Here is a 12,705-nt window from a genome sequence, read left to right as displayed (position 1 = left end):
TCCTGACTCACATTAAGCATCTTCAATCCAAAATTAAATCTAGAATCGGCTTCCTATTTCGCAACAAAGCATCCTTCACTCAGGCTGCCAAACATACCCTCGTAAAACTGACTATCATACCGATCCTTGACTTCGGCAATATCATTTACAAAATACACTCCTACACTCTACTCAGCAAACTGTATGTAGTCTATCAGAGTGCCATCAGTTTTGTCATCAAAGCCCCATATACTACCCACCACTGCGACCTGTATGCTCTCATTGGCTGGCCCTCACTTCATATTCGTCGCCAAACCCACTGGCTCCAGGTCATCTATAAGTCTTTGCTAGGTAAAGGCCCGCCTTATCTCAGCTCACTGGTCACCGGAGCAGCACCCACCCGTAGCACACGCTCCAGCAGGTATATTTCACTGGTCACCCCCAAAGCCAACTCCTACTTTGGTCCGCCTTTCCTTCCAGTTCTCTGCTGCCAATGACTGGAACAAATTACAAAAATCACTGAAGTTGGAGACTCATATCTCCCTCACTATCTTTAAGCATCAGCTGTCAGAGCAGCTTACAGATCATTGCACCTGTACATAGCCCATCTGTAAATAGCACACCCAACTACCACATCCCCATATTATTTCTTGTCTTGCTCCTTTGCACCCCAGTATCTCTACTTGCACATTCATCTTCTGCTCATCTATCACTCCAGTGTTTTTAATTGCTAAATTGTAATTGTTTCGCCACTATGGCCAATTAATTGCCTTAGCTCCCTAAACTTACTTCATTTGCCACACTGTATTATTCTTTTTTATTGTGTTATTGACTGTACGTTTATTCCATGTGTAACTCTGTGTCGCACTGCTTTGCTTTATCTTGGTCAGGTCGCAGTTGTAAATGAGAACTTGTTCTCAACTGGCCTACCTGGTTAAATAAAGGTGGCAGTCCTCATGAGAGCCAGTTTCATCATAGCGCTTGATGGTTTGTGCGACTGCACTTGAATAAACTTTCTAAGCTCTTGAAATGTTCCGTATTGACTGATCTTCATGTCTTAAAGTAATGATGGACTGTTATTTCATTTTGCTTATTTGAGCTGTTCTAGCCATAATATGGACTTGGTCTTTTACCGAATAGGGCAATCTTCTCTTTTCCACCCCTACCTTGTCACAAAACAACTGATTGGCTCAAAAGCATTAAGAAAGAAATCCATTCCACAAACTAACTTTTAATAAGGCACATCTGTTAATTGAAATGCATTCCAGGTGACTACCTGATGAAGCTGGTTGAGAGAATGCCAAGCGTGTGCAAAGCTGTCATCAAGGCAAAGGGTGGCTACTTTGAAGAATATAAAATATATTTGTTTCTGGTTACTACATGATTCCATATGTTATTTCATAGTGTTGATGTCTTCACTATTATGTAGAACATAGAAAATAATCCAAATAAATAAAAACCCTGGAATGAGTAGGTGTGTTTTCCAAACTTTTGACTGGTACTGTATATTTGTAGCTTTTTGTTATTCTAGATAAGTGACAATTAGATAAATCCAACTCCCTCTCCCTCTTTCTTCTCCTCAATCTCCCCAGTGCTTATGCTTCATGTACCAAGGACAGAAGACACAGAATCAGATATGGACAAAGACGAACAGAAACAGAACTGGGATGGTAAAAAGGTGAAATGCACCCAGATCTGGTGATATACAGTTGAAGTCGGAGGTTTACATACACCTTAGCCAAATACATTTAAACTCAGTTTTTCACAATTCCTGACATTTAATCCTGATAAGAATTCCCTGTTTTAGGTCAGTTAGGATCACCACTTTATTTTAAGAATGTGAAATTTCAGAATAATAGAGAGAATTGTTTATTTATATATCAGCTTTTATTTATTTCATCACATTCCCAGTGGGTCAGAAGTTTACATGCTACCAAATACTAATTGAGTGTATTGCCTTTAAATTGTTTAACTTGGGCCAAACGTTTCGGGTAGCCTTCCACAAGCTTCCCACAATAAGTTGGATGCATTTTTAGCCCATTCCTCCTGACAGAGCTGGTGTAACTGAGTCAGGTTTGTAGGCCTCCTTGCTCGCACTCGCTTTTTCAGTTCTGCCCACATTTTCTATGGGATTGAGGTCAGGGCTTTGTGATGGCCACTCCAATACCTTGACTTTGTTGTCCTTAAGCCATTTTGCCTCAACTTTGGAAGTATGCTTGGGGTCAGTGTCCATTTGGAAGACCCATTTACAACCAAGCTTTAACTTCCTGACTGATGTTGCTTCAATATATCCACAATTTTCCATCCTCCCCCTTTTTCCTCCAAACATAACGAGGGTCATGATGGCCAAACAGTTTTATTTGTGTTTCATCAGACCAGAGGACATTTCTCCAAAAAGTACCATCTTTGTCCCCATGTGCAGTTGCAAACCGTAGTCTGGCTTTTTTTATGGTGGTTTAGGAGCAGTGGCTTTTTCCCTGCTGAGCAGCCTTTCAGGTTATGTCGATATAAGACTAGTTTTACTGTGGATATAGATACTTTTGTACATGTTTCCTCCAGCATCTTCACAAGGTCCTTTACTGTTCTGGGATTAATTTGCACTTTTCGCACAAAAGTATGTTCATCTCTAGGAGACAGAATGCGTCTCCTTCCTGAGCGGTATGACTGCTGCGTGGTCCCACGGTGTTTATACTTGCATACTATTGTTTGTACAGATGAATGTGGTACATTCAGTCATTTGGAAATTGATCCCAAGGATGAACCAGACTTGTGGAGGTCTACAATTGTTCTTCTGAGGTCTTGGCTGATTTCTTTGGATTTTTCCATGATATCAAGCAAAGAGGCACTGAGTTTGAAGTTAGACCTTGAAATACATCCACAGGTACATAATAGGCTAATTGACATAATTTGAGTCAATCAGAAGCTTCTAAAGCCATGACATTTTATGTAAATTTCCAAGCTGTTTAAAGGCACAGTCAACTTAGTGTATGTAAACTTCTGACCCACTGGAATTGTGATGCAGTGAAATAATCTGTCTGTAAACAATTGTTGGAAAAATGACTTGTGTCATGCACAAAGTAGATGTCCTAACCGACTTGCCAAAACTATAGTTTGTTAACAAGAAATTTGTGGAGTGGTTGAAACACTTAGGTTGGAGTAATTTAAAACTAGTTTGTAAACCTCTGACTTCAACTGTATCTCCACTGTTTTGTTATACAGCCCTAACTGAGTTGTATTGTATTCTGAGTTGTAATTTTTATTTTCCCTTAGAATGCTTCATCAAGGTCCAAGGTCCCAGGAATCAAGTGAGTACTTCAATGAGTCCCACAGGCTGTAACATTTAAAAACAAATCCTGACTACATGTGAGCTTTGAATGGCTGATTACGATAGCCTGCGACAACTGACAGATTATGGTGGCTTAGTGATGAGTTGATGTTTTTTCAACTGTAGACATCTGATATTTTGGAATAGTTTTAGATCTTTGAGAAATGTTGTGGATCCAGCCATTTCTGGCTGTGTGTGATTTTATGTTATTGTTATTTTTAGAATTCGAACAGATTCCCTTGCAGGGATATCAGCAGATATGTGTCCTGATCTTATAAGAGGGAAATCAATTGGAGACAATTAACCTGTCCTTGGGCTTGTATGCAATTAATTTTTTGCTTTTTAAAACAACTAATTAACCGATGTTGGTTCCATTGTTTGAATTCCATTATGGGTTTTGTGAGCTGAAGAGCTGAATGTGTAGTTTCTGTAGAGATGAATCAGATCAAGCATGAAGTGTGCGATTGTAGTAGGGAGAAACATTTTCGACATGGTTTAGCTCAGAAAAAGTGGTAATTAACGACAATGACCATAATCCATTGCGCGCCCGCCAACTTGCCCGGTCTGTGTGGAGCACTGAGCTGTAATAAGAATGGTGTGGAAAAGACAGACTGAGGGAAAACCAACTGCATGATTGAGAGGGATAAAAGCAGTTGCTTTACAAGGTATTGCTACCAGAAAATACATGTTTTTAAGTGATTGATAGTTGGTATTCAGCAGTCATATAAGTATACCTTATTTACTTTGAAGAACTACTAAAATAAAATAAAACAAATGTTTAATTAAAATAAAGTAATGTGAATAAATTATGGTTAATAAGCAATAGTGGGTAGTCACTACCATTTTAATAGTTTTTAAAAACTTTTTTATATATTTTTATTCTGTGTTACAGCATTCAGCCCACATAATGCATAGTGCATTTAATGTAAAAAAAAATAGATGGATACCGAAATAGAAAACCATATTTATTTTTGAATATTCTAACCGAACTGACCTCAAAAAGGACTATTCGCTTCCTATCCGGACTAACTTCCTATCCGGCTCGAAGGACCATGTACACTACCTTTCAAAATAAATTTCCTTGATTTTGAAAGAAAAGCTACTTTTTTTGTCCATTAATATCACATGAAATTGATCAGAATTACAGTGTAGACATTGTTAATGTTGTAAATGACTATTGTAGCTGGAAATGGCTGATTTTAATTTGAATATCTACATAGGCGTACAGAGGCCCATTATCAGCAACCATCACTCCTGTGTTCCAATAGCACGTTGTGTTAGCTAATCCAAGTTTATCAGTTTAAAACGCTAATTGATCATTAGAAAACCATTTTGCAATTGTTAGCACAGCTGAAAACTGTTGTGCTAATTAAAGAAGCAATAAAACTGGCCTTCTTTAGACCAGTTGAGTATCTGGAGCGTCAGCATTTGTAGGTTTGACTACAGGCTCAAAATGGCCAGAAACAAATAACTTTCTTCTGATATTCGTCAGTCTGTTCTTGTTCTGAGAAATGAAGGCTATTTCATGCGAGAAATTGCCAAGGAACTGCAGATCTCATACAATGCTGTGTACTACTCCCTTCACAGAACAGTGCAAAGTGGCTCTAACCACAATAGAGAGGAGTGGGAGGCCCCGGTGCACAACTGAGAAAGAAGACAAGTACATTAGTGTCTAGTTTGAGAAACAGACTCCTGTACCCGCAAAACAACCAGTCTCAACGTCAACAGTGAAGAGGCAACTCCGGGATGCTGGCCTTCTAGGCAGTGTTGCAAAGAAAAAGTCATATCTCAGACTGGCCAATAAAAAGAAAAGATTAAAATTGGCAAAAGAACAGAGACACTGGACAGAAGAAGATTGGAAAAAAGTGTTATGGACAGACAAATCCAAGTTTGAGGTGTTCGGATCACAAAGAACATTCGTGAGACACAGAAAAAAAATGAAATTATGCTGGAGTAGTGCTTGACGCCATCTGTCAAGCATGGGGGAGGCAATGTGATGGTCTGGGGGTGCCTTGGTGGTGGTGAAGTGGGAGATTTGTACAGGGTAAAAGGGATCTTGAAGACGGAAGGCTATCACTCCATTTTGCAACGCCATGCCGTGCCCTGTGGACAGCGCTTTAATTGGAGCCAATTTCCTCCTACAACAGGACAATGACCCAAAGCACAGCTCCAAACTATGCAATAACTATTTAGGGAAGAAGCAGTCAGCTGGTATTCTGTCTATAATGGAGTGGCCAGCAGAGTCACCGGATCTCAACCCTACTGAGCTGTTGTGGGAGCAGCTTGACCGTATGGTACGTAAGAAGTGCCCATCAAGCCAATCGAACTTGTGGGAGGTGCTTCAGGGAGCATGGGATGAAATTTCTTTAGATTACCTCAACAAATTGACAACTAGAATGCCAAAGGTTTGCATGGCTGTAATTGCTGCAAATGGAGGATTCTTTGACAAAGCGAAGTTTGAAGGACACAATTATTATTTCAATTAAATCATTATTTATAACCTTGTCAACGTCTTGACCATATTTCCTATTCATTTTGCAATTCATTTCATGTTTGTTTTCATGGAAAACAAGGACATTTCTAAGTGACACCAAACTTTTGAACGGTAGTGTACATTTCCAAGGGAAATCCACAATTCTGATTTATTTTTCTATGTTGTTTTACATACTCTGCAGCAGCCTGTGAAATTGGCTGGCTGTGCATATACTACCCAATGATTTAAATATATTCAGTATACTAGATGGCGGACAGGGCGCTTTTGTTGAAGCCAACATGCCTCCATTTTAGCACACCCCCACCATTGTAAAAAACATTGGACGCTATGGAAATGCATTTATTAATGTCTACATTTTTTTTGCCACGTTTATTCTATTAGACACCTTAATACTTTTAAACTAAACACATTTTCCTTAAATTATCATTTTTATAGAGCTTGAATGTTAGTCCCCACTACAACAAAATAATACTTAGCGCCTTCAGAAAGTATTCACACCCCTTGACTTTTTCCACATTTTGTTGTTACAGCCTGAATTGAATGTAAAAGTGAAATTTGGTTTTTCTACATTTTACAAATTAATACAAATTGAAAAGCTGAAATGTCTTGATTCAATAAGTATTCAACCCCTTTTGTTATGGCAAACATAAATAAGTTCAGGGGTAAAAATGTGCTTAACAAGTCACATAAGTTGCATGGACTCACTCTGTGTGCAATAATAGTGTTTAACATGATTTTTGAATGACTACCTCAGCTCTGTACCCGACACAAATATCTCTAAGGTCACCCAGTCAAGCAGTGAATTTCAAAGACATATTCAACCACAAAGACCAGGGAGGTTTTCCCAATGCCTTGCAAAGAAGGGCACCTATTGGTAAATGGTTAAAAAAGCTGGCATTTAATATCCCTTTGAGCATGGTGAAGTTATTAATTACACTTTGGATGGTGTATCAATACACCCAGTTGCTACAAAGATATAGGCATCCTTCCTCAGTCGCCGAAAAGGAAGGAAACCGCTCAGGGATTTCACCATGATTGGTTGAGCGGTCACCAATGGTGACTTTAAAACAGTTAGAGTTTAATAGCTGTGACAGGAAAAAACTGACGATAGATCCACAATATTGTAGTTACTCTACAATACTAACCTAATTGACAGAGTGAAAAGAAGGAAGCCTGTACAGAACAAAAATATTCTAAAACATGCATCCTGTTTGCAATAAGGCATTAAAGTAATACTGCAAACTAAATTGGCAAAGCAATTCATTTTTGTCCTCAATACAAAGCCTTATGTTTGGGGCAAATACAACACATTACTGAATAACACTCTACATTTTCAAGCATAGTGGTGTCTGCATCATGTTATGGGTATGCTTGTCATGTTATACTCTATACCAGGCGGTGTCAAAGGAAGGCCCTAAAAATTGTCAAAGACTTCAGTCACCCTAGTCATAGACGGTTCTCTCTGCTACTGCACGCCAAGCGGTACCGGAGCGCCAGGTCTAGGTCCATGAGGCTTCTAACAAGCCATAAGACTCCTGAACAACTAATCAAATGGCCACCCAGATTATTTGCAGTCTGCTTTCCACCAGACACTGGGAGATTGATTCACCTTTCAGCAGGACAATAACCTACAACATAAGGCCAAATCTACACTGGATTTGCTTACCAAGAAGACCTTGAATGTTCCTGAGTGGCAGAGTTACAGTTTAGACTTAAATCTACTTGAAAATTTATGGGAAGACCTGAAAATGGTTGTCTAGCAATGATCAACAACCAATTTCACAGAGCTTGAAGAATTTTGAAAAGAATAATGGCCGATTGTTGCACAATCCAGGTGTGGAAAGCTCATTGAGACTTACCCAGAAAGACTCACAGGTGTAATCGCTGCCAATGGTGCTTCTACAGAGTATTGACACAGGGGTGTGAATACTTAAATACATTAGACATTTCTGTATTTTATTTTCTATAAATTAGCAACATTTTCAAAAAACATGTTTTCACTTTGTCATGGGGTATTGTGTGTAGACGGGTGAGAGAAAATCAATTTTAATTCAGTCAGTAACACAACAAAATGTGGAATAAGTCAAGGGCTATGACTACTTTCTGAAGGCACTGTAAATACATGTAATTGTGTCTTTTTAATTGAAATACTGTAGAATTCCATTAATTCCTATGGAGGGACTGCTTCTTCTGAGGAGTACCAATATGGCTGACCGGTGGAGTCAAAGCCTCTCATTGGCCAAAACATAGCATCAGCAATCCAGGCTTGACATACATCATTGATACTACCTCAACTATCATTATGGGGATACCGATCAACTCTTTTTCTATTTCCAGTATATTCCCGTCTCCGGATCAGGATCTGACTGCGACACTGATGCCATCAGCCCACGACACGGGCGGTGGCTCCCTGCCTGATCTGACCAACATCCAGTTCCCCCCTCCGCTGCCCACCCCCCTGGACCCCGAAGACTCCACCCTCAGCGCCTCCAACAGCACGGGAAACCTGGCCCCCAGCCACTCACACAGTTTCGGTTCCACCAGCCAAGGTGACCTCTGTCCTCCACCTTCCAGAACAATAGATATACAGGGTTTTGCAAACCGGGTTTGAAATCCTGATTTTTCAAAAGTGTGAGGAGATGGTGACAACGTATGGTGCCAAAATGTATCTATCTATGACTCTATTTCTCTAGCTTTCTATGAAACTGTGGGAATTCTCAAGGGGATGTTTGCTGTTTTGTGTCCCACCAGGACAGGCCACCTCCCAGCAAGGCAGGCAGGACAACATGGTCAACCAGGACTCCCACCAGCACCACTCCCTACAGCTCTCCCCCACCCTGTCGCCACCACTCACCCTCGCCCAGGTAGCACGTACCGTACTTTACCCTTCTAGCACTGTGATTGTTACATATTTCTAAATAACCTTCCTTGTGTATTGACAATTATTGTATTCTGTAGTTGTATCCTCCCTATTTGAATGCACTTAAAGTTGCTCTGGATAAGAGCACCTGCCAAATGACTAAAAGGTAAGAGAATGGAGGATTGTAGTAGATGTTTCTATCACAGTTTGTAGACTACTTCTCCCTGACTTCTCGCTGACTAATTTCAAACCCCTATGTCCATCTGTCTCAGGCGGAGACCATAGATGCCATGACTCTGGAAGCGCAGTTGTCCCAGTATGCGTTCTTCAGCCAGTCCTCCTCTCAGCAGCAGCAACAGCAGCAGACTACTCAAGGACTGACCAGGCTGGTTCAGCTCCCCTCCCCTCTGAACACCTCCTCCATCCAGACACAGAACTCCATGGATATGAACTCGGTAAGCTTACCTAATCAATCAAATCCCTATCCTACACTACAGTGCCTTGCGAAAGTATTCGGCCCCCTTGAACTTTGCGATCTTTTGCCACATTTCAGGCTTCAAACATAAAGATATAAAACTGTATTTTTTTGTGAAGAATCAACAACAAGTGGGACACAATCATGAGGTGGAACGACATTTATTGGATATTTCAAACTTTTTTAACAAATCAAAAACTGAAAAATTGGGCGTGCAAAATTATTCAGCCCCTCTACTTTCAGTGCAGCAAACTCTCTCCAGAAGTTCAGTGAGGATCTCTGAATGATCCAATGTTGACCTAAATGACTAATGATGATAAATACAATCCACCTGTGTGTAATCAAGTCTCCGTATAAATGCACCTGCACTGTGATAGTCTCAGGTCCGTTAAAAGCGCAGAGAGCATCATGAAGAACAAGGAACACACCAGGCAGGTCCGAGATACTGTTGTGAAGAAGTTTAAAGCCGGATTTGGATACAAAAAGATTCCCCAAGCTTTAAACATCCCAAGGAGCACTGTGCAAGCGATAATATTGAAATGGAAGGAGTATCAGACCACTGCAAATCTACCAAGACCTGGCCGTCCCTCTAAACTTTCAGCTCATACAAGGAGAAGACTGATCAGAGATGCAGCCAAGAGGCCCATGATCACTCTGGATGAACTGCAGAGATATACAGCTGAGGTGGGAGACTCTGTCCATAGGACAACAATCAGTCGTATATTGCACAAATCTGGCCTTTATGGAAGAGTGGCAAGAAGAAAGCCATTTCTTAAAGATATCCATAAAAAGTGTAGTTTAAAGTTTGCCACAAGCCACCTGGGAGACACACCAAACATGTGGAAGAAGGTGCTCTGGTCAGATGAAACCAAAATTGAACTTTTTGGCAACAATGCAAAACGTTATGTTTGGCGTAAAAGCAACACAGCTCATCACCCTGAACACACCATGCCCACTGTCAAACATGGTGGTGGCAGCATCATGGTTTGGGCCTGCTTTTCTTCAGCAGGGACATGGAAGATGGTTAAAATTGATGGGAGGATGGATGGAGCCAAATACAGGACCATTCTGGAAAAAAACCTGATGGAGTCTGCAAAAGACCTGAGACTGGGACGGAGATTTGTCTTCCAACAAGACAATGATCCAAAACATAAAGCAAAATCTACAATGGAATGGTTCAAAAATAAACATATCCAGGTGTTAGAATGGCCAAGTCAAAGTCCAGACCTGAATCCGTGGAAAGAACTGAAAACTGCTGTTCACAAATGCTCTCCATCCAACCTCACTGAGCTCGAGCTGTTTTGCAAGGAGGAATGGGAAAAAAATGTCAGTCTCTCGATGTGCAAAACTGATAGAGACATACCCCAAGCGACTTACAGCTGTAATCACAGCAAAAGATGGCGCTACAAAGTATTAACTTAAGGGGGCTGAATAATTTTGCACGCCCAATTTTTCAGTTTTTGATTTGTTAAAAAAGTTTGAAATATCCAATAAATGTCGTTCCACTTCATGATTGTGTCCCACTTGTTGTTGATTCTTCACAAAAAAAGACAGTTTTATATCTTTATGTTTGAAGCCTGAAATGTGGCAAAAGGTCACAAAGTTCAAGGGGGCCGAATACTTTCGCAAGGCACTGTATGTCCGTAGGACAATATAGTACTCATACCCACTTAGTGTTCCTACACTATGGAACGCAATTTGATCTTTGGTTTGATCTTGAGGTCAGAGGAACTAGCCTACTTCTTAAAGTAGTTTTTTTTCTGCTTTAGGAGCATTCGGTAGAGAAATGCTCTCTGGAATTTAAGTGTCAAACATTTCTTTAGCATCGCCCCAACCGTGCTGAACTTAAAGATTTTAGTGCCCATGTGTAAGCAGATGCTTCATTGAATAGTATTACAATACGAATGCATCCGTTTCTGTTGCAAGTGTGTTCATATACTGTATACTACCTCTTAGCAGAGGGCAGTTTTCTATCGTGACAAGTTATTCTATTTTTATGTAAACTTAAAGCTATTGCTAACCCTTTTATTTTATGGCCGTATTAGAGGCATCTGCTTCAGCTATATAGCATCACTTATTTCTTATTTCACTGTATAATTTATTGAGCAACCCATACGTAGGTCTTTCTGTAAGTTAGGGCACCAGTGAGGATTTCCAACACTGGACAACTTGTTACAGCTGTTGATAAGTCATTGATAATAATCTGCCAATTTTTCATGTCATTTTCATGTCATTACATTAAGATATAAGGGGGATCATAGCTATATTCAGTACAATTCACAAGTTTATTTAAAACCTATTTTCATCCCTTTATCGTGGTTGGTGTCTTGACGAATTTGTCCAAAATCGTGAGAGATAAAACATGACTTTATGGCAGTTGAAGTTATTGTTATCTATATTAAGCATTACAGTTAAAATAGACATTGAACTTAAACCCTGTAAGAATACTGGATCTAGCTCTCGTCAGTTTTTTGTATAGAGATCTCAGAAATGTAGTCTACGTAACATTTAGTCTCCTTATGTTATGGGGTGAAAACAGTTTTCATGGGCACACAAATCCAAAATAATAAATGTGATTGAAAAATCATTGATGGTTTTCTGCTTGATTTACAGCAGGGTCTTGTTAGATTTCACAGAGAAAGAATCAGGGTAATGTTTTCACATGTTTTTGTGCCTGGAATTGGACACAGTCTATGCTAATCCTATTAAATATTCTGGATATAATGACAACAAATTACATAGCCTAGTGGGTGTCTTTACATGATCTGGTAATGAAATAACATAAATACATTTTGTTTTCCATGTTACACTTGCAATTTTGAACAATGCAAGGGGCTTGAAGAAGCCTACTTGAACTTGAATTTGGAGCTCAGAAATTCAAGTACTGGAATAGGCCTACCTTGAAAATCAGACATTCCCACAATTTGGGCTTGAGAAGTCCTTGTAATTATTGTAGCCAAAAAGTTATCCTACTCCTTTATAATTATCTGTGATTTCATTTTGATCAGTTTTTGTGAGAGATGTGGCCACTCATTTGTTTCCCGCTGCGTCAATTGAAGGGTCTTGCTACTCTGTTGCGATAAAACCATGTGCGGTTATTATGAGGACGACTATCTGTTGGCTTCAACTTGGCTTTCCATGCAAATCCTTCCATTAAAAAAATGAACCAGTTTTTTGGGTACTTTCTCATTATAAAAACAGTTATGGTGAGATTACCACTATTCATGGATTTATTTTGTGTGCCTGCGCCAGCCACATAATGTAGGCTACAGGAAAATCTGTTAAGCCCTATATGTACAATCATCAACGAGGCGCTATGCGCTCTATGGAAAATAATGAACGATGTGGGAGGTGTTAGTGCGTTGTGGAAGTAATCTTCCGAGTTGTTTATCCCTATTATACCATTGCTATAATTTAACAAATCAAATGTATTTATATAGCCCTTCTTACATCAGCTGATATATCAAAGTGCTGTACAGAAACCCAGCCTAAAACCCCAAACCGCAAGCAATGCAGGCGTAGAAGCACGGTGGCTAGGAAAAACTCCCTAGAAAGGCCAAAACCGAGGAAGA

General features: G+C 39.9%; 1 protein-coding gene across 4 annotated transcripts in view; it reads left to right on the top strand.

Moving 5' to 3' along the window:
• Positions 1-12,705, top strand: part of LOC139386634 (CREB regulated transcription coactivator 1a) — a 39,617-nt gene that overhangs the window by 17,230 nt on the left and 9,682 nt on the right. For 2 of the 4 annotated variants that reach the window (XM_071132379.1, XM_071132377.1), the window contains exons 6-10: positions 1,572-1,657; positions 3,250-3,284; positions 8,136-8,347; positions 8,550-8,662; positions 8,931-9,113. In XM_071132379.1, coding sequence (XP_070988480.1) covers positions 1,572-1,657; positions 3,250-3,284; positions 8,136-8,347; positions 8,550-8,662; positions 8,931-9,113 — 629 coding nt within the window. Of the gene's footprint in view, positions 1-1,571; positions 1,658-3,249; positions 3,285-8,135; positions 8,348-8,549; positions 8,666-8,930; positions 9,114-12,705 lie in introns of all 4 variants that reach the window. The other 2 variants (XM_071132376.1, XM_071132378.1) reach the window with 1 other exon arrangement.

This window comes from Oncorhynchus clarkii, chromosome 28 (assembly GCF_045791955.1).
Source record: "Oncorhynchus clarkii lewisi isolate Uvic-CL-2024 chromosome 28, UVic_Ocla_1.0, whole genome shotgun sequence".
Classification (NCBI taxonomy): Eukaryota; Metazoa; Chordata; class Actinopteri; order Salmoniformes; family Salmonidae; genus Oncorhynchus; species Oncorhynchus clarkii.
The sequence above is the reverse complement of the archived record's forward strand: the minus strand, read 5'-3'. Positions and strand labels throughout refer to the sequence as shown.